General features: G+C 39.0%; 1 protein-coding gene across 2 annotated transcripts in view; it reads left to right on the top strand.

Moving 5' to 3' along the window:
* Rad17 (RAD17 checkpoint clamp loader component) overlaps positions 1-22838 on the top strand; it is a 34953-nt gene that overhangs the window by 1221 nt on the left and 10894 nt on the right. For both annotated transcript variants that reach the window (XM_021208167.1, XM_029544088.1), the window contains exons 3-11: positions 4244-4498; positions 6098-6181; positions 13035-13191; positions 15557-15693; positions 16273-16325; positions 16452-16577; positions 16823-16892; positions 18609-18720; positions 21407-21589. In XM_021208167.1, coding sequence (XP_021063826.1) covers positions 4244-4498; positions 6098-6181; positions 13035-13191; positions 15557-15693; positions 16273-16325; positions 16452-16577; positions 16823-16892; positions 18609-18720; positions 21407-21589 — 1177 coding nt within the window. The remainder of the gene's footprint in view (positions 1-4243; positions 4499-6097; positions 6182-13034; positions 13192-15556; positions 15694-16272; positions 16326-16451; positions 16578-16822; positions 16893-18608; positions 18721-21406; positions 21590-22838) is intronic.

Raw genomic sequence — 22838 nt, 5'->3', positions numbered from 1 at the left:
TTTGTTCTCAGTGCCTTATGCCTGTCAAAGTCGTGATAGTCCAGTGTCTGTTGCAATCAGTTGTCTGAAGTCTGGCAAGCTGCAAAACAACTATAACCATAATTAGGAAAAGCCGCCTTCTCTTCTCTTCTCTTCTCTTCTCTTCTCTTCTCTTCTCTTCTCTTCTCTTCTCTTCTCTTCTCTTCTCTTCTCTCTCTCTCTCTCTCTCTCTCTCTCTCTCTCTCTCTCCCTTTTTAAAACAGTTTCTCTTTGTAGACTTGGATATCTTGGAACTCAATCTTTAGATCCGGCTGGCCTCTGTCTTCTGAGTGCCAGGATTAAGGACTTGAACCACCATGCCCAGTTTTGAAAAAGCATTTGTAATCTCAGTTACTGTTGAAGAGGTACATATGTGGTTGTTGGTTAGCTTAACCACAGCTCTACCTGATGTGCAATGTGTCATAGGCTCTACCTGACGTGCAGTGTGTCCTAGGCTCTACCTGCAGTGTGTCGTTTTTTCAGCAAGATGGGAGTTGTGAGGGAGCCCAGGCTCATGCAAGGGCACTGGGAGGTGTCTCCCTAAGGGGACTCGAATTTTTTTTCTGATTTCAAGTAAATTATATAACTTTGCTGTTTTTCTTTCTCATGATAGATGGAAGTAAGAAATAAAACTACAACATGTATAAATAACTTACAAATCAATATTGTCTCCAGAAGGCTTAGTAAACAACTTTTTCATGCACTTTAAATATAGCAGAGAGAAAATGATTATAGTGACATTGCTAATCCTTTGACATAGAAGAAATGAGTCAGGTGGCTATGACAGCATTTCTTCTCCTGTACATCTTTTTTCTTCTACTTCTGAAATATTTATGGCCCTTTGACCAAAGGGTGCCATGTGAATTAGATTGATAAAATAGTTATCAGCCCACATTTCTTCTCATAGCCGGATTCTCACTTTCAGTTTTGGAGTCTGTCTCTGAGAGGAATATTATCTAACAAGGAGTTCACAACTGTAAGTCCCCTCCTTTGCTGATCTCCCTCCCCCTCCACCTCAGACGTCAAGACTGACGATATCAGATGAGCATTCTATTGCTAAACCATGTTGCTGACTGAAGTAGAGGATCCTCGAAGAGAGTGTATTCTTGCTTCCCCGTTAGTTAGGCAGGAAATTTCGAAAACCACGTGGTACGTTAGATTTTTCTAGATTATAATAGAGTATTAAAATCCACTTTTGGGGTGCTGGAGAGATGGCTCAGCAGTTAAGAGCTCTTTCAGAGGACCAAGGTTCAATTCCTAGCACCCACATGGCAGCTCACAACTGTAAGTCCAGTTCCAGCGAGTCTGACACCTCATGCAGACAGACATTGCAGGCAAAACACAATGCACATTAAAAAAAATCCATTTTTAAACTTTTGTTTGTTTGATTTTAAGTTTTTGAGGCAGGTTCTCATGTGGGCCAGGCTATTCTCAAACCTGCTGCTCTCCTCTCAAATGCTGGACTTAGAAGTTAGTGCTGCCATGCCTAGACATTTAGAAAATTTCATTGTCTTAAAATTGTTTTAGTAGTTATTTTAGGTTAAAATTGCTCAATTTGACATTTTTATATGCCTTTATGAAGGTTTTTATTTTTATTTATTCAGTTTGGTTTTTTTTTTTTTTTTTTGAGACAGGGTTTCTCTTTAGCCCTAGCTCTTCTAGTACTTGCTTTGTAGACCAGGCTAGCCTTGAACTCAGATTTCTCCCTGCCTCTCCTTCCCAAATACTGGGGTGTACCACCACCACCTGACTTTTACAAAGGTTTTTTTTTTTTTAAGAAAAGGAAGTAATAGAGGGAGATGTGGTGAGGTTAACAGTTTCTATTGGACTAGAACACATGGACTTTCCTGTTCTGGTGGTTCCAATATTCTTTCCCTAGATAGTTCGATGAAAAAGACATCACCTTCCCCAGAAAGCCTGTCTCGCTTATTAAAGTGTCGGTTGCTTCATACACTGAAAAGAAATACAATGCAGTCATAGCCACCAGGTTCAGCATCATAATTCTGCATCTTTATTTTTATAAAGTCTTAAGATAAACATGGGGGTATGGTGGCACATACCTTTCATCAGAGGCAGAGGCAGGATCACTGAGTTTGAGGCTAGACTGGTCTACAGAGTGAGTTCCAGGACAGCCAGGGCTACACAGAGAAACCCTGTCTCAAAAAAGTAAATACGTGGGAGCTGGAGAGATGACTCAGTGGTTAAGAGCACTGACTCTTCTTCCCGAGGTCCTGAGTTCAACTCCTAGCAACCACATGGTGGCTCATATCCATCTGTAACGGGATCTGATGCCTTCTTCTGGTGTGTCTGAAGACAGCGACAGTGTACTCATATACATAAAATGAATCTTTAAAAAAAATTTTTTTAAAAGTAAACATGCATGGGTATATAATGTGAGTGTGTAGGCCAGAGATCATTACCGAGTGCCTTCCTCAATCATTTCTCTACCTTTGAGATAGGGTTTCTCATTAAACTAGTTTACCCTAGAATAGACTGGCTGGCTCTCAAGCTCCAGCAATCTCCGTATTTCTGCTTCCCCATATGGTATCACGTCTACACATGCATTTTTACATGGGTACTTAAAAGGCCAAATTTAAGTCATCATGCAAGTACTACATCTCCCTAGCCCAGTTTGGGAATGTAAAATGGTATCTGTTTTTTCCTTGCTGGAGGATTGAACCAGGCCCTTCGGCAATCATAGGTAAGTGCTGTACTGCTTAGCCATATCTTGCTCTTTCTGCTTTTTAAAAATAAACATTTTTAATATTTACATTTTTAATTGTATTATTTTATGTATACAGTTGTTTTGACTGCATGTCTATATATGTGGACCACATGTGTGCCTGGTGCCCACAAAGGCAAGAAGAGGGCTGTGAATCCCCTAGAATTGGAGTTAGAGATTGTGAGCTGACATGTGGGTGCTAGTAATCAAAGTGGGATCTTCTGAAAGAGCAGCAAGTGTTCTTAACTGCTGAGCTATCTCCAGCCCAGTATTTATGTTTTAGTTGTACAAAGAGATTTAAAACAAAATTCCAGACAGCAAGATGGCTCAATGGCTAAAGGCCCTTGTCATCAAGCTTCATAACCTGGATTTGCTTTCCAGGGCTGGCTAACATGGGAGAAGAGAGCTGACTTACATTATTTTCTGACCTCCACATGTACAGTGTGACACACACAAATAGAGCAAATAATTTATAACTTAGGGTTGATGACATGGTTCAGAGGACAAAGGTGCTTGCTGCCAAGCCTGACCGCCTTAGTTCAGTCTCAAGAACACACACTGGTAGAGAATCAACTCCCATAATTTGTCTTCTGTTTCTACATGTGTGTTGGATTATATGCATGTGCACATACATAATCAATAAACTAATTAAAAATGTAGTAAACTCTTTGGAGGCTACACAGTGAGACCTTGTTTCAAAATAAATAAATAAATAAAACTTCTATTAGTTGGGTGTGTTGGAACATGCATGCCTGTAATTGCAGCATTTGAGAGGTGAAACAGGAGGCAGAAGCAAGGCTAACCTAGGAATGTGACACACTGTTTCAAAAAAGAATAAAGTCTTTTGTTTTACCCAGGAAAGACTATTTAATAAAAAGAATTAAAGCCGGGCGTGGTGGCGCACGCCTTTAATCCCAGCACTTGGGAGGCAGAGGCAGGCGAATTTCTGAGTTCAAGGCCAGCCTGGTCTTCAAAGTGAGTTCCAGGACAGCCAGGGCTATACAGAGAAACCCTGTCTCAAAAAGAATTAGGTTTCTGTTCTTGTTTTATAGCATCCATCATTACCGTGACTAGATATGCAATTATTTAAAATTTAACACTTATTCTAAAATAGAAAATTAACTAGTAATTCACAGAAATATTTCTATTTGAAGAACTAATTTGTTGCCTGCACTTGAGAGGTAGAGACAGAAGGTTCTCAAGTTTTAGGCCATCACAGATGATACAGCAAGACTGTCTCAAAAAGCAAGCAGAAATCAAAGTGCTGAGTGTGGTAACGTCATACCTATAAATCTAGTTCTTGGGAGGCTGAGACGGGAGCGGCTGCAACTTCAGGCACTCCTCGGTACACAGTGCCTTCCAGGTCAGCCTGAGCATGACCCTGTTTGAGAAATGCTAGGTAATTTTCAGAACGTGAAGCATTACAGTCATCCTGTAAAGTAGTTTCGTTGCAGAGGGACTAGATGTGAAAACTGTAGTAATTGTAGTCTCGTTTCTCCTCAGGTGACAGACTGGGTAGCTCCAGCATTTGATGACTTTGCAGCCACCACTGCCGTCACCACCATCACCGCGTCGTCTTTAAGTTTGAGTAACTCCAGTCACAGAAGAAAATATTTGTCTTCCACATTAGAAAGTAACAGATTGTCGGCTAGAAAAAGAGGAAGGCTCTCTTTAGAACAGACTCATGGTCTAGAAACTTCAAAAGAACATCTGTCTGACAATGAGCCGTGGGTGGATAAATATAAACCAGAAACTCAGGTATGTACTGAGTACTATACAAACATGTCTGCAGACTTTTAGGATGCATGAGCATGGATAACAAGTCATTTTCAGATTTTTTTTTAAAGATTTATTTATTTATTATATGTAAGTACACTGTAGCTGTCTTCAGACACTCCAGAAGAGGGGGTCAGATCTCCTTATGAGATGGTTGTGAGCCGCCATGTGGTTGCTGGGATTTGAACTTAGGACCTTTGGAAGAGCAATCCAGTGCTCTTACCCCCTGAGCCATCTCACCAGCCCCAGATTTTTTTTTTTTAATTTTTTTTTTCTTTTTTGAGACAGGGCTTCTCTATAAAGCCTTGGCTGTCCTGGAACTCCCTCTGTAGACCAGGCTGGCCTTGAACTTAGAAATCCACCTGCCTCTGCTTCCTAAATGTTGGGACTAAAGGCATGTGCCAACCGCTGCCCAGCTCAGATTTTTATTTTTAAGCTTTTTAGCTTGGTGGGTGTCCTACACATTTAATCCCATCACTCAGCAGGCTGTCAGCCTAGTGAGTTTAAGGCCAGCATTATCTACATAGCAACTTCCAGGAAAGCCATGGCTATATAGAGAGACCCAGTCACAAAATAAATAAGTAAAATGGAGTAGAGAAGAAAAACACTATTTTGTATTTTCTTTAATGTTTAAAGGCTGTGAAAACACCAAGTTACCCTGTAGTTGTACCATCTTCTCGGCCTTTAATTTAACCCTAGACTAGGATTTACAAGTGTAGTCCCCTTTTCCGTTTCTTCCCCAAAATATATTGCTGGATTTTTAGAAGATTCATGATAAAGCAGAAGTACAAAAAATTGCCATGCAGTGTATCAGCATGAGAATAGGGTTTTTCTATAATAGTATAAAAATTAAGGGGCTGGGGAGATGCCTCAGCAGTTAAGAGCACTGGCTGCTTTTCCAGAGGACCCAGGTGCCATTCTAAGCACCCACTGAATTGCTTAGAACCATCTATAAATATAGTTCCAGAGGATCTGATGCCCTCTGAGTGTACTAGACATACTACATTGACATACAGATGTGGGCAAAACACCCATTCATATGAAATGAATAATATAAGAAACTTGAGCTGATGAGGTAGCTGAGAAGGGTACAGACAGGTACATGGTGGAAGGAGGAAACAAGTTTCTACAAGTTGTTGGCAGCCCCCTCAAAACAAATTAATAAGCATAAAACATAATAAGGTATAAAATATAAATAAACATAAATAAGTAAAAATTTAAGTATAATCAAAAGGTTCTATTATATCACTTAACTGTTGTGCAAACATTTTTTAATTTATTCATTTTTTATGTATGAGTATTTTGCCTGCATGTGTGTATGTACACCACTTGTGTGCTGGTCCCCACAGAGGTGGAGAGTATCAGATCCCCTGAAACTAGAGTTAAAGCTGACTGTGAATCACCGTGTAGTTACAGGGAGTCAGCCAGTTCCTCCGGAAGATCAGCAAGTGCATTTAACTGTTGAACTGTCTCTTCAACCTGTTTTGCAACTTTTTTTTGTTTACTAAAATGTTCATATTAAAAGCTGCTGATAGGCTAAAAATGTTTTGAAATGTTTTTAACTTCATTTTTTTATCTTAGCATGAACTTGCTGTTCATAAAAAGAAAATTGAAGAGGTGGAAACCTGGTTAAAAGCTCAAGTCTTAGAAGTGAAGCCAAAGCACGTAAGTAAATACATTTAAAATATTTAGCACCATTTGTTCTCTTGACTTAGAAGATGTTAATCATATCTTTCTTCTTTTTTTTGTTGTTGTTGTTTGTTTTTTGTTGTTTTGTTTTGTTTTGTTTTGAGACAAAGTATCACTCTGTGATACTTTTGAGGCCAGGATGGCCTCAAACTGTCAAGAGATCTACCTGCTTCTGTCTTTAGACTGCTGGGGTTAAAGATATGCTCATTATATAGCCCAGGCTTCCCTGGAACTGATTGTGTACCGTAGGGTGATCTTGAATTTATGAAGATCCTTCTGCTTCATCCAAGTTCTGGGATTATAAATAAACATGAGCCACCATGCCTGGCAGGAAGCTAATCTTTTATGATGACTTTGTTTATATATCTTCATATTACCTTCAATGAAAGCTTCCTGCTTTGTTATTTCCAACCTCTCTAAAAGCCTCCTAGAGGGGCTAGGAGATAGTTCAGAGAGTTGGACAACTTGAGTTCAATCGTTGGTTACCACATATTAGAAGGCAGAATCAGTTCCTACAGTTGTCCTTGACATCATCTTGTGACATACTCATGCTTCCTCACAGTGAATAACTAAATGGATGTACTTATTTGCTTTGTTTTTAAAAACTCCAAGACTTGAAATTTCCCCCCTTATTTGTCCCGTTTTCTCCCTTACATCCGAATGTCAGCCTGAGGCATATAGTAAGCCAATGGAGTGCTAGTGTTTTTAGCATATCTCATTATTATTTCGCAGTAAAGCAGGCAGTCCTTTTACATAGTAGTGGTTTAAAAAAAAAAAGCTGTATCTGGAAACAGTCCTTATACTATTAACTTGATGTTTTGTTTCACTTCCTTATTCCACAGTTATTCTTAGCCCCTCCATTAAAGGTAGAATATTTTCTCTTCCTCTTTAGAATCTTTTTTTTTTCTTTTCTTTTTTTTTTTTTTTTTTAAGATTTATTTAATGTATATGAGCATCCTGACACTGACACACCAGAAGAGGGCATCAGATCCAATTACAGGTGGTTGTGAGCCACTATGTGGTTGCTGGGAATTGAACTCATGACCTCTGGAAGAGCAGATAGCCCTCTTAACCACTGAGCCTTCACCAGCCTCCCTTCTTTAGAATCTTTAAACACACAGGAAAAAAGAAGCATTCATATTTTCATAATATAGCCCTCCTTTTTTTGGAAGCCCTTTATATTAAATTAAGACTGACTCTGGGTGGTGTGGTGGCACACATCTTTAATCTCAGCAGTCATGAGGCAGAGTCTAGGGGATCCCTATGAGTTCAAGGCCAGCCTGGTCTACAGAGCAAGTTCCAGGCCTATCAAGGCTACACGGAGAAACCCTGTCTCAGAAAAAGAAAAAGGAGAAGAAAGTATTGATACTTCCTATAACAACCCTGAAGTAAAACAAAACCCTGACATTTCAGCCAGGTGTGTTAGCACACAGCTTTAATAACTCAGGAGTCAAAGTCTAGGTGAATCTCTTGAGTTCAAGGCCAGCCATGACTAACATAGTTGAAACCCTGTCTCAAAACAACAGAAACGTTGATATTTCAGCCAGACTTGAGATTGTAATCTTTTTTTTAATTTATTTTTTTGAGTGCTCTGGGCCTTACTTTAAACTTTTATTCCTAATTTATTATATAGACCATCTTCTTTTAAAAAATTACAGTGTTACCTGTCCTCAAAATGCTTTCTGCAGCTGGTATGTTTCAGCTAGAACCTAAACAAGAATCAGGCATTGTGTTTGATTGCTGTGTCTCTTAGTCTTCCTTTCCTTTTCTTAATCTTGTAACAATCTGTGTCTTTTAGTTTTTCTCTCAGTATAAGACATTGACTTAATTGAAGAGACCCGGCCTGTTGACAGCAAGAGCCTCATACATGGATTTGTGAATGGTGGCTTGTTTTCTCTGTCAATGTGTCCCGCATTTGTATTTTCCAAAACTTTTCTTTTCCTCTTTGAGAGATGATCTCTATTACTCAGGCTAGAATCAAAGACCTGGTCTTAAACATTCTCACTTCGGTCTCCTGAGTAGCCAAGTGTAGGCTTGATTAGGTTCGGGTAGAACACTTCATTATGAGTCTGTGCCAGATGGATGTTTATGTTATGTATTAGAAAGTAAATGGTTCTGCTTTTTTGTTTACATTTTGTTTTTTTCTTTGCCATGCAAGGATCAATCATTGTTTTAATCAGCCAGGCAGGTGCTCTACCATTGAGCTCCATCCTCAGAGCTTTGTTTTTGTTGGAGTTGGGCTTTCACTGTATTCCCCGGGCGAGGCTTGAATTCCTGGGCTTGTGAGTCTCAGAACCCGGACTCCTGAGTGCTGCTCTACAGCCATGAGCCTATCCCCAAGCTTCTCCTGCTGTGCTTGATATCTACTTTTGTTACTGCAGTAGGGAAAAAATAGTCTAACACGTTCATTATAGACTACCTGCCTCTTTCAGCTTTCACATAAACTTTGGGGAGATGCTTTGGTAGCAACTGAATGCACAGTTCCTCATGATCTGCTGCTTTTAGCAGAATCTCACTTGTTCAGTTTAACCAGTACTCAGTCAGATGCTGGGGTGAAAGCCTGCTAGCTCAGAGAGGCAGAGAAAGCCCCCAGCTGACCTCCCTCCTCAGCTGACATCCCAGAAGGAAAAGGAAGCTCTCCCGGCTGTCTCAAAAACCCTCAAACTGAATGTCCCTCCTCTCTTAATTCCTGTGCATTTGTTTTATTTGTCCTCTTGACTTCCTCCAACTCTCCATGGTTTTGTCCTATGTTCATTTCCTGGCAAGCAGTTGCTTGCCTCTTGACCTATGGTTGACTTTATTTAATTTTGTTTACAACCAGAAAGCTCTTGGATTAAAGCTAGGGCTGAGCTACACTACAGTTAGAAATAGGTTTTCCCAGTAAACAGTATAATCTCAAGGTTCACAGTATGATCAAATATCCTGCAACAGCGATCCTATGTGTTTTCAGACTTTTCCTGAATCACTGATTAGGGTTGTAAAATGGCTGTTTTCAAAGTATTTTATTATTTCTACAACTATTAGCAGATGACTTGGTGTTTTTTTTTTTTTTTTTTTTTAAGATTTATTTATGGGCTGGTGAGATGGCTCAGTGGGTAAGAGCACCCGATGCTCTTGCCTGCTGAGCCCTCTCTCCAGCCTGGCAGATGACTTTCTATAAAAAAGTCTGCCATCACTAACTAAAACTGCTCAGTAACTTTAAAACATAGTTCCAATTGGAGATCAGGGTAGATTTCAAATCTTACCCTTTAATTTTTTTAAATACAGATTTATTTTTATTTTATGTGCATTAGTGTTTTGCCTGAGCACATGTATGCACTGCATGTGTGCTATGGTAGCCACAGAAGCCAGAGGAGAGCACCATGTAGTTAAAGAGAATGGAACCCAGGTCCTCTGGAGGAGAATTCAGTGTTTTTAACCACCGAGACATCTCTCTAGCCTATCTTTAATTTTTTTTTTTTTTTTTTTTGGTTTTTCGAGACAGGGTTTCTCTGTGTAGCCCTGGCTGTCCTGGAACTCACTTTGTAGACCAGGCTGGCCTTGGACTCAGAAATCCGCCTACCTCTGCCTCCCAAGCGCTGGGATTAAAGGTCTGCGCCACCACTGCCCGGTATTATCTTTAAATTTTTAAATAGACTTTTAAAGAAATTGTAAGTCCATAGCAGACCTCAGAGATTCCTATACCCTATTAATATTTCTCACTAAGTGGAACATTCGTTAGTATTAATATTGATGAGTTTCCATTGACCTGTCTTTTTTTTTTTCTTTTAAGATTGATTATTTATTTTATGTTGAGTACACTGTCGCTGTCTTCAGACACACCAGAAGAGGGCATCTGATCCTATTACAGATGGTTGTGAGCTATCATGTGGTTGCTGGGAATTGAACTCAGGACCTCTAGAAGAACAACTAGTGCTCTTAACCACTGAGCCATGTTTCCAGCCCTGCATTGACCTGTCTTTAACAGGCCACATCATTGATTACATTAGGGCTTCCTTTCAATTTGCAACTTCAGAGTGAAAAGGTTGATGCTTTAATTGTTTTGAAAGGAACAGCATCTCCTCCTTATTTTTGCTTGTGGTACTGTACAAGTGCTTGATCCTAGAGACCACCTACCACCTTTTTAAACTTTGAGACATGTTCTTACCTTGTAGCCTGAGCTGGCCTGGAGCTATGTAGTTAGACTGGCCTTGAATTTACAGCTGTTCTTTCAACTAACCCTTCCAGCTGTTGGGATTGTAGGTAAGAGCAACCACGCCCAGCTCTGATGTATGTCTCGTATCAGAGACTTTTAAGGTTTGGTTGTGGTCATCCTCCTGACCACAGCTAATAGTTTAGGTAGTTCAGAGTCTACTGTATCTTCTCACTTGGACTCTCTTGTTACTAGAGTGCATTCCTTTTTGGTTTTTCAAGATAAGGTTTCTGTTGATGTGGCTGGCCTCGAACTCAGAAATCAGCCTGCCTCTGCCTTCCAAGGGTTTGGGTTAGACTTAAGATTAAGTTAGCTTGATTAAAGGTGTGTCACCGCAGCTGGCTAGAGTGCATTCTTCTCTTTTTTAAATATATTTTTGTTTATTTATTTTTACTTCATGTGCATTGGTGTTTTGCCTACATGTCTGTCAGTGTGAGGCTGTCAAATCCTCGAGTTACAGACAGCTGTGAGCTTCCATGTGGGTTTTGGGAATTGAACCCAGGTTCTCTGGAAAGCAGCTAGTGCTTTTGACCACTGAGCCACTCTCCAGCCCTAGAGTGCACCCTTAATACCGCCTGTTATAGCTCAAACTTACATAAGTATTACTGTTATTATTTTATTAGATGGCTAAAATTGGGCATGTCTATACATTTATAAGTATGGAAAGTATTTTATAACAGTGTTGGATATTGAACCCAAGGCCTTGTGCATGTGTTTGATAAAAGTTTCTATGACACTTGTAATTGCAAGACATTTTTTTTTAAAAAGAAAAAAAAATCACTTGGTAATTTCTAGATTTATTATGATTAAACTTAAATTACCTTAAAATTTTGACAAGGCCTGGAGAGAGATTGCTTGTGTTTAACTGCATTTGTTATTTTTTTTAGAAGACTCAAGTTTGGTTGCCAGCACTCACTCAAATCAAGTACTTCACAAACTGCTTATAACTCCAGTTTCAGGGGATCCAGTGCCCTCTTCTGTCCTCTGTGGGCATGTAGACATGTGACACTTAAAATCTTGTTAAAAATATCCCCAAATTTCCGATTTTAATTTTTCCTTCTTTGTGGGAATTTTTTTTCGAGGGATGGAGGGTTGAGACAGGGTTTTTCTGTGTAGCCTTGGCTGTCTTGGAACTCACTCTATAAACCAGGTTGCTCTTGGGCTCAGAAATCTTGCCTCTGCCTCCTGAGTGTTGGTTGGCATTAAAGGTGGGTGCCACCACCAACTGACTAGATTTTAATTTTTCATGCTTTCTTTACTTCAAACTATGATAAAGCAACCAGGCACAGTAGCACAGGCCTTTAATCCCAGGTCTCTGTTTGAGGCCAGCCAGGACTACAGTGAGACCGTGTCTCAGCCGAACCAGAGGGGGAAAGGGTAAAAAACTGTGTTACAATTAGATAATGAAGCAGTTAGTGTTTGGCCTGAGATGCTGGGGTAAAATTCACTACTGATTCTCTTACTGGAAATCAAAGTTTTGGAATGTGGGTCTATTATCGTTTTAGAAAATAGACACTAACTATATTTCATGAGAAAAACACATATCTCCCATACATGAGCTTCCTTTTTAATTGATCTGTTTAGGGCTGGTGAGATGGCTCAGTGGGTAAGAGCACCCGACTGCTCTTCCGAAGGTCCTGAATTCAAATCCCAGCAACCACATGGTGGCTCACAACCATCCATAACAAGATCTGACGCCCTCTTCTGGAGTGTCTGAGGACAGCTACAGTGTACTTACANATAATAAATTAATTAATTAATTAATTAATTAATTAATCTGTTTAAAAGTATAATCATTTCTCATTAAGAAAGCATCACCTATTGTCCTTTTTAAAATACAGGAGCACATTTCTTTTTCTCCTTTTTCTTTCTTTCTTTCTTTCTTTCTTTCTTTCTTTCTTTCTTTTTTTTTTTTTTAAGATTTTTTTATTTATTTTATGTACATGAGTACACTATTGCTTTCTTCAGACACAACAGAAGAGGGCACCAGATCCCATTACAGATGGTTGTGAGCCACCATGTGGTTGCTGGGAATTGAACTCAGAACCTCAGGAAGAGCAGTTGGTGCTCTTAACCACTGAGTCATCTCTCCAGCCCCAGGAGTACATTTCTGTAAGCCTCCTGTCAGAACATTTCTGTCAGCCCATCTTGTTGTTCTGCTCTTGTTAAGGGATTTTGGATGAGGAGAGAAGAACCAGGGTGTTGTACTGTCTGACCAGGCGTTCTGCCAGTAAGCTTCACACCCAGCCCCATTTCATGAGTGCCAGAACTCTAACTTGGGTTAATGCTTATGCAGCAAACATTTTTCTGATGGAGCCATATCTCCAGCTCCTACAGTCGAATTTTATGAATTGAAATAACTTCTAAGAATTTTGTTTCAAACCCTGTGCTTTTTGTTTAGCTAAAATGTAATTGTTTTAATTTAGTTATTAAGTTGTCTTTGAGAAATATACAATATCAAACTTGAGGAATTTTTAGAAGAAAACAATCCTATCAAATCTTATAAAGTTTAGTTTTGAAATTTATTTATATAAGATATTTAATAGACCTTTGTAGAAATAATAAGTACTAAGAAATTTTGAAAATTGTGTAGCATTTTAGTAATTGATTTTAATTAATGTTTGTATTTGGTTTTAGGGTGGGTCTGTTTTATTAATAACAGGTCCTCCAGGATGTGGAAAGACAACTACTATAAAAATACTATCAAAGGAACTTGGGATTCAAGTACAAGAGTGGGTTAATCCTATTTTACCAGACTTCCAAAAAGATGATTACAAGGAGTTACTTAATTTAGGTAAGGTTTGCTTGGAAGATGCTGAAAGATACAAGGAGAGCATTACTTAGTGACACTTCCAGGTCACGTGGTGAGCGCACACTTTCATCCTGGACTTGTCAGTTTGACAAGAAAGGGCAAAACACCCAGATAAAGAGGAAAATGGGATCCTTAGAAGGGGAATATTGAACTTTTTTTTTTTTTATTTTAAAAAGATAGAAGCAGATTTTTCTTTGTTTATTTTTATTGATTGATATGTGTCTGTGTGTATGTATGTACACATGCATATATACAACATGCACATGCCCTGGCTTACATGTGCAAGTCAGTTCTTTCCTTCCACTGTAGGTTCTGGGGATAAAAGTCAGTACCTTTATCTTTTGCCCTGTGTCGGCTGTTTTGAGACTTATGTACCTTGTGTTGTCCCAAACTCGTGATCCTTCTGTTTCTACCTCCCAAGTACCAGGATTATAGGCCCATGACACCATACTAGATTAATAGGATCTCAGGTTTTCATTATTTATGGGAGTTTTACACTGTAAGGTCTTAAGTTTCAGTGTAAATTAAGCTTACCTCTCAATAAAGTAACTTACACCATTAAATCCTTGTTAGAATAAAGTCACTTCAGAACATGGTGGTATGACTTTATCCCAGCACTTAAGAGGTCTCTCAGTTCTAGGCCAGACAAGTCTAGGTAGTTCAGGGCAGCTACAGCTACGTAGTAAGACCTTGTCTCAAATATTAACAACCACTCCTTTCCCCCCAAAAAAGTTGGAATTTGGAGGGAGCTTTAACCATTAAAAAATGATAATACCAAATTCAAACTTTTATACTATAGCTTTACAGATAGGCTTATATATTTTAACACTGTCATCTTAGCTTTCATTCTTTACTGATGCTGTGGGTGTCTAAACTGGGAGTGGCCAAAGCGCCTAAGCTTCTTCCAATAGGAGCTATGTAGAAGGACAATTTTTATTTTAATGTTAACTATTCCTCAGATTCTCTGGGCTCAGCCAGTGTTGCTAATCTTTAATTGCTGAGATAGAGGTAGGAGACCTCAGTGAGGTCAAGGCCACCTTGGTTTATATAGTCAGTTACATGCCAAGTAGGGCTACATAGTGAGACCCTTATCTCTAAAAACAAAACAAAAAACCCAAACAAAAATTTTAATTCCAGTAATGAAGCTAGGTGTGGTTGGGCACACCTTTAATCACAGGACTCAGGAAGCAGAGGCAGGAGGATCTTTTCTGGTTTGAGGCCAGTTTGATCTACATAGTAAATTTCAGGACCACCAGGGCTACGTCATTTATCTTAAAGCAAAACAAAAATTCAGTATTGATATCCTAATCTGAAGATGGCATCCCACCTCCATTCCTTCCTCCCATCTTCTACGACGTTCCCTGAGCCTTGAAGGGGTTAATAAGAATGTTCTGTTTATAGCTGCATATTTAAGCATCCCTTTAAATCACTTTAACTAGCTATGCGACTCTAGTTCCACTGCATACCGAGGACTTCTCTTAACAAGTTAGTAGCTGTACTAATCTGTGGTATAAACATAATTATTTAGACTATAATTTGATGGAGATATATCCCTTTAGCAAAACAATAGCTGTCGCTTCTCCATTGTGGTCTGTGACTTCCCCTAGCAATGGGCTTTTGGCTGGGTTTATATTCCTTTGTATTATTGTAATAAATGAGTAATACTTTGATTTAGTTGTATTCTTTTCTGTGGAGCAGACCACAAATCCAACTATGAAGCAGTTAGTGCCCCTAAAACAGACTCTCCGCTATTACCCTAGTGAGTACTTTTTGTCTAAGTGGTGTAGCACGGTAAGTGGTGAGTAAGGCTTTGATGACAGTTCTCCCACAGCACCCTGCATAGGAACTTCTGCCATTCTTATGCAAGCTAGCCAGCAGGAAGGAAACATATCTTGGTTCCTATGTGATGTTTCAATGGTCTATGACCAAAGCAATTCATAGCTTTTTCATTTTTTTTTAAGAATGGGATTTAGTCTTATCTTTATTTTTAGGTCCTCTCAAAGAACAGCAGCAAGTGCACTTAACTGCTGAGCCATCACTCCACCCCAGTAGCTACTGTTTGTTTTTTCCTGGAACTTGCTCCATAGACCAGACTGGTCTCAAAGTCACTTGCCTCTGCCTCCCAACTCAATTAACTTCATGTGACTTTCATTGGTATAGAAAATTACTATTATCCATTATGATACTACTCTTTGAAGTGATATTTTATTTTACATTAAAACCACTTCAAATAATTTTAAGATAGTCCAGTATTATAAGTTATATCATATATGTGAATTTGTTGTACATATGTGTAATATTAATGTATGTGATTTGAAAATAAAGTGATAAATGTATTTCCTTTCAGAATCAAACTTCTCTGTAGTTCCATACCAATCTCAGATAGCAGTCTTCAATGACTTTCTGTTAAGAGCCACCAAGTACAGCAAACTACAGATGCTTGGAGATGATCTGACAACTGATAAGAAGATCATTCTGGTGGAAGTAAGGACAACTTCTTTTTTTTTAGGGTCTGAACCGCAGGCAGGGCAGCTCACACCTTTAAAAAAAGATTTATTTATTTATTATATGTAAGTACATTGTAACTGTCTTCAGACACTCCAGAAGAGGGAGTCAGATCTTGTTACAGATGGTTATGAGCCACCATGTGGTTGCTGGGATTTGAACTCTGGACTTTCGGAAGAGCAGTCGGGTGCTCTTACCCACTGAGCCATCTCACCAGCCCAACTTCTAAAAATCTTGCTAGAGCTAGATTGTGAGATGCAGTAAGAGTAGTCTTTTGATAGCAGAGACCTGAAGACTCTGAGTAAACATAAATAGAATAGCATAGTTAAAGTAGAGTATCTGAATGCTAGCACAGTTCTCAGCTGCAATACCATCTATGTAGAAAAGCAAAGGAAGTCTGTGGGAAGGTAACTTCCTCAATGACTATAAACTTCCTTTCATTTCTTTGAACATTCTGATCAAGATACATTGGATAAATACTGTTTTTCCTTGACAAATATAAGTTTAAATATGCAGTAAAACATCACTGAGCTAATATTTGTCCCATATGTTCCACAGGAGTTACCTAACCAGTTTTATCGAGACTCTAATGCTTTACATGAAATTCTAAGGTAGGTGTGAGTGAAGTCCAGTGTTCTAAAACTCCATATTAGGGGTAGGGGGTTGTAACTTTGGTAGAACTGCCTAGCATGAACATACTAAATTGCTTGAATTTCAACATTATTTTGTTATTTTAGAAAGTATGTGCAGATTGGCCGGTGTCCTCTCGTATTTATAGTCTCTGACAGTGTCAGTGGAGATAATAATCAGCGGCTACTCTTTCCCAAAAACATTCAAGAAGAGTGTTCTGTCTCAAACATTAGGTAAGAAATTTTTTGATTGTTTATTTTGGTGGTTTTCCCAGACAGGATTTCTCTGTGTAGCCCTGACTGTCCTGGAACTCATGCTACAAATCAGGTTGCCTTTGAACTCACAGAGATCCACCTGCCTTTGCTTCCAGGATGCTAGAATTAAAGGCATGCACCACCACTGCCTGGCTAAGAAATTTGCTTTTAATGTTCACAGACTATTTTTAAATAAATCATTTAAGCATCTTCTGTTCTTATAGTTTCAACCCTGTGGCACCAACAATTATGATGAAATTTCTTAATCGAATTGTGACTATAGAAGCTAGTAAGGTGAGTCTAATTTAAGACTTAATTTGTAACAGTGGAAAGCACAATTTATATAGCATATAACTGGGAGAAATAGTTGATGGATTACACTTCAGAGGACACTCTACTGCTATAGAAATATACATCTTAGTGGGGGGTGTGTGTGTGTGTGAAGTTGGAAGCGGTCAGTCTATAGCTGAATGGCATAATCTTTGTCTAGCTTGTGAAAGGCTCTGATTTCAGGCTCAAGCTCTGCCAAAAAGCTAAAAGTTGTATACAAAAACCATGACATTAATGTAATTAATCCATATTAGCGAAAATATTTGTTAAAGGATATCAGTGACACTATTTAAAGTGTTAATACACTTTTGTGTATTTTGTTTCCATGTGCGTTTGTGTATGAAGAACATGGGTATGCCAGAGGACACATATGGAGGTCAGAGGACAACTGGAGTTAACTCTCTTCTTCCACCATGTGGGTCCTAGGGCTGGAAGTGAGGTCATTAGACTTGGCAGCAAGTCTCTTTACATACTGATCCATCTTACCAGCCCCTCAATAAATAACATCTTAAAAGATGAAATAGACTTAAAGCTGCATAAAAACATTGTCTTAGATGGTATTAGGTAAGAAATTAAATTTACAGAAAACAAATACTATAATTTTACCTAAAAACATTAACTCTGAATGTTTGCATACACTTAGAGATATTGAATATATTTATAGATACATGCAGACAGAATGTTTGTAAAGATACTCACTATATGTTACTTGTGTGACAAAGTGTGGTTTGGGAAGACAACTTTTGTAAGGAATTTCTGAGGGCTGAGGAGATGTCTCAGTGGTTAAGAGCACTGGCTGCTTTTCAGAAGATCTGGATTCAGGTCCTAGCACCTACATGGAAGCTCACAACTGTGTGTAGCTTCCGTTTCAAAGGGTCCTGTGCTGTCTTCTGATGACTGCTGAGGGCACCAGGCACACGTGCATACCACACGTCAAATTTAAAACGTGCTTAATAATGTGAATGGAAGGGTTATAGTGTAGTTCTATTTTTCTGTGATAATTAGTTTTTATAAGATCTGATGTGGGATAGACTATAAATAGTCAACCTGAGTACATTTTATCAGTGAGCTAAGGACTTTATGAAGACATAGAGACAGATACTTTGTCTTGCAATACAAATGGTATGCTAAATTGATGGAATATATATTATATGATATATGTGAACTTACATACATATCCTTACAATGACAACATTGGTCTTAAGCATGTATGAAATAGCCTTGCTTGTATACATGCATTTATATATAGCAAGAAAGAAAATAGAAACATAAAAGTTCAGCTAGTCTAATTACAAAGGTCAATAGTATTTAATACTCTTAGAATTATACCTTATGCTAAGTCATTGACACACCATTCATAGACAGACAGGTGTTTAACATTGAGAGTTTTTGGTTGTTGTTTGTTTTGGATAAAGGATCTCCCTAGGTAACCCTAGGTTAGAATTTAGAATTATTTTTCCCAGCTTCCTATAAGCTGGTGACTATAGCTATGTTCTACCATACCTGGGTTGTAGTTTTTAAGACATTCAAACTACCATACCTGGGTTGTAGAAGTTTTTAAGACATTCAAATTTGAAAAAAATCTAGTTTATATATATTAAGTTCTCAGAATAGGTTTTAGTTCGTGTGTTTGCATTTGTGTCTTAAAACAATTTTCTGAAATTTACTTTCACCCTTTAGAATGGAGAAAAAATTATTGTTCCTAGTAAAACTTCTCTTGAGTTGCTCTGTCAAGGATGTTCTGGTGATATCAGAAGTGCAATAAACAGCCTGCAGTTCTCTTCTTCAAAAGGTAACGAACTAGAGAAGACATACTCATTGATAGCATTGATTGACCTGCCCTTAAACATTCATGAAATGAATCACTTTAAACCTTTTGTATGGAATGTCTAGGGATTGAGCCCAGGGTCTTCCATATGGTAGACAGGCATTTTGCCACTGAACTATCTATTGTCAGCCCAAAGTAGACATGAAGTAGTTCTTATGTATGGTTTAACTGCTTGCAGTCAGTACTGTCTGAAACTTTTTATAGAATATTATAGAGTAAAATCATAACTTTAAAATTTTACATTTCACTGAGTACGGATAAGATCTTCTGGTTGTATGTTCCTGTAGTTCTAGCACTCAGGCATAGGCAGGTGGATCTCTGAGTTCAAGGCCAGAATGGTCTACTTTGAAAGTTCCAAGACAGCCAGCGATATGTAGAGAGACCCTCTGCCAAAAGAGAAATCAGTCAGTAAGTAAAGTCTTCTGCTGGCCCCCCTGGGAACCCAATCATCTTTGACATCTGTGTGTGTGTGTGTGTGTGTGTCTGTCTGTCTGTCTGTGTTTGTGTGTATGGTATAGGTCAGGACAACTTTCTGGGTTGGTTTTCATCTTGAAAGTTTTTTCCTTTTTCTTTTTTGCCTCAATCCCCAGCCTGGCCAACCGTACAGAATAAGTGATTTAATTATGTTTATCTCTCTCTGTGGGTATATGCACTTGAGTGCAAGTGCCTGTGGAGCCTAGATCCTGGAACTGGAGCTACAGGTGTTATAGCATACCTTCCACATGCTGACTGTGACATGGGCACGTACCCCTTCCCCCTCCGTGACCTCCTTTCCTCTGCCCCCCCCAGTGGCAGACGTAGACATATTTGTTAAAAAAGCCACTTGAGACAATACATGATGCATCTACATATAGGTATAGGACTTTAGTTCTCTTGTTTGTAACATAGCTAGGAAAGCCTTAGCTTGCATATGTGAACAGTTGGATCTTTCTGTGCTTTCCTCTCCTGCCCTTTATATAAGTTGTGTTAAGCGTTAATGAGACGGTAGGTGTAGAGTTTACTGTGGTGCTTGGTTCATAGTAGGACCTCTATAAATGACTTAATAGGTTTTAGAGTGTCTTGAACTTCTTAATAATAATTTGTATGTTTAATAAATTTATTTCCTCCATTAGATATAAAAAGGATCCATACACATGACATAGTAAAGCATAGTAAAGCAATACTGCATAGTAGTTACCAGTTAGCATTTAACAAATTGTTTACATTAAAGAACTGACCTTGAGAAAAGAAGCTATCTGTCGACCACTCAATCCATCTGAAATCCTGATGTTCTTATTCACGGTTGTAGCAGGTCTATCTGTGTGTGTGTGTGTGTGTGTGTGTGTGTGTGTGTGTGTGTGAACCGTAGAAAAATGGTACTGTGACACAACTAAAATCAGTCTGTATGCCGCTTATTTCTGTGCAGATATAAAAGTGCTTAGATTCAATACAGAATTAGGGGTTGGAAATATAAAGTGAGACAGTTTGCAGTCCTGTCTCATTAACATATTATTCTGAACTCACTTTAAGAGAAAAGGAAATAATGTTCACCAGGATTTACAAGAACAATTATAAAAATCTCTTATTTTTATTACACTCATGTATTTGTATATGTATATTTGTTGGCATATCCATGCCATGGTGTGTGAATAGACGTCAGTGGACAGTGTGAAGGTTAGTTCTCTTTCCATGTGGGTTCCTGGAGTCAAACTCAGGTGATGAGATTTGCTTACCTGGCATTTTCACCTGCTGAGCCATCTCACTGGCCCCTCTCCATTCTTTACCAGTAATAATGGTCTCCTATATCCATAGAATTTCTGTGAGAATAAAAGTAGTTATGTATCATCCATCAAAAACAGTACCTTGCACATCTGTTACAAACAAGGCAATAATATTACTGTGGTATTATGTCTGTGGAAATTTGTGATGCCATGAGAAACTATTTTTATGGTGTTGAGGATTATTACACAGTTTATCCTACTTTTAGTGTTATTTTAAAATTTGTGCTTTATGTATATGGGTGGTTTTGCTTGAATGCATGTCTGTGTACCACATGTACCACAGATGCCTGGATTTGGAGTTACCTATGTTGGTGAGCTGGCCTGTGAGTGCCAGGAATCAAACCTGAACCCCCTGGAAGAGCAGCAGTGATCTTAACTACTGAGCCATTTCTCCAGCTTCTAAAACATTTTTTTTTTTTTTTTTTTTTTTTTTTTTTTTTCGAGACAGGGTTTCTCTGTGTAGCCTTGGCTGTCCTGTCTGTAGACCAGGCTGGCCTCGAACTCAGAAATCCACCTGCCTCTGCCTCCCGAGTGCTGGGATTAAAGGCGTGCGCCACCACACCCGGCCTAAAACAATTTTAAATAATGACATTGTATTACTTTGTTTGTTTGTTTTGTTTTTCTCTGTGACACTAATTTTGTAGACCAAGCTGGCATCAAACTCAGAAATCCCCCTGCCTCTGCTTCCTAGTGCTGGGATTAAAGGTGTGCACCACCACTGCCCAGTGACATTTTATTACATTTTAGTAGTTAGCAACAGAGACTAAGTTCTTCACTAAGTTACTGCTTGTTAGAAAAAGGTTTTGGTTGGAATACTTAGTATAAATATTTAAAATACTCTTACTTTTAGTTTTTATATTTTGTTTTTTTTTTATTCAAATATTATTTAGGAGAGAACAGTTCGTCATCAAAGAATAAAAGAATGTCATTGAAATCGGATGCTGCCATATCAAAATCAAAACAAAAAAAGAAACGTAATAGTACTTTGGAAAATCAAGAGATTCAAGCTATTGGTGGAAAAGATGTTTCTCTTTTTCTCTTCAGAGCTTTGGGGAAAATTCTGTACTGTAAAAGTAAGAAACTTTTTTGCAATTTTATCTTTGATGTTTATAACTCTTAACTACAAAAACAAGATACTTTGTGATTTGAAATGCCTTGTATTTTGTTTTGTTATAAGAAGAAGCTAGAAACCCCACCAGATACTGCATAGCCAGGGCTAAAATGTAGGAGGAGAATGTTTTTACCTATAAGGAGCATTTCTAACTGGGTTAAACATAAAACCACTTCTGTAAGCCATACTCATGTCTATAAATTATAGTTTCCTGAAGGTATCAGTTCATCTAGACCAGCGGTTCTCAGCCTGTGGCTTGTGACCGCTTTGGGGTTTCACAGGGGTCACATATCAGATATCCAGTATCTCAGGTATTTACATTATGATTTATGACAGTAACAAAATTACAGTTATGAAGTAGAGATGAAATAAGTTTATGGTTGAGGTCACTACAACCTGAGGAACTGTATTAAAGGGTCATAGCATTAGGAAGGCTGAGAGCCACTGCTCCAGACTCAGTGGTAAGAGTTGATAGCCCAAAGCTAAAGCTATTGTAATTCTCAGCTGGAGTCCTACACCAGATGCCAAAGAGCTTCAGGTTGCTCCTCTTCACTGAGTTCTGCTCTTATAACCACAGATGTCCACTGTGGTCATCTGCCTTCTGTGTTGCTAGTTCCAGCTGCCTTTCTACCTATCCCCTCCCAAACATTCCCTCCTTTCAGTAAATCCCAGACTTCTGTTCTTTATTTAGTAAATACCAATATGATTCTGTCAGAAAAGACTGGGATTTCAAAATGGAAATGCCATGTAAGGAAAGTGAAGTGGTCACTTAATGTGTGGTGTTAAAAATACCTGCCTCTGGGACAGCTCACCTCCCACCCTCAGTGTCCCTGGGATAGCTCACCTTCCAGCCTCAGTGTCCCTGGGGCAGCTCACATCCCAGCTTCAGTGCCCCTGGGACAGCTCACCTCCCACCCTCAGTGTCCCTGGGACAGCTCACCTTCCACCCTCAGTGTCCCTGGGACAGCTCACCTCCCACCCTCAGTGTCCCTGGGACAGCTCACATCCCACCCTCAGTGTCCCTGGGACAACTCACCTCCTACCCTCAGTGTCCCTGGGACAGCTCACATCCCACCCTCAGTGTCCCTGGGACAGCTCACATCCCACCCTCAGTGTCCCTGGGACAGCTCACCTCCCAGCTTCAGTGCCCCTGGGACAGCTCACCTCCCAGCTTCAGTGCCCCTGGGACAGCTCACCTCCCAGCTTCAGTG

This window comes from Mus pahari, chromosome 11 (genome assembly GCF_900095145.1).
Source record: "Mus pahari chromosome 11, PAHARI_EIJ_v1.1, whole genome shotgun sequence".
Lineage (NCBI taxonomy): Eukaryota > Metazoa > Chordata > Mammalia > Rodentia > Muridae > Mus > Mus pahari.
Note: the sequence above shows the minus strand (reverse complement) of the source record. Positions and strands in the feature narration are given on the sequence as shown.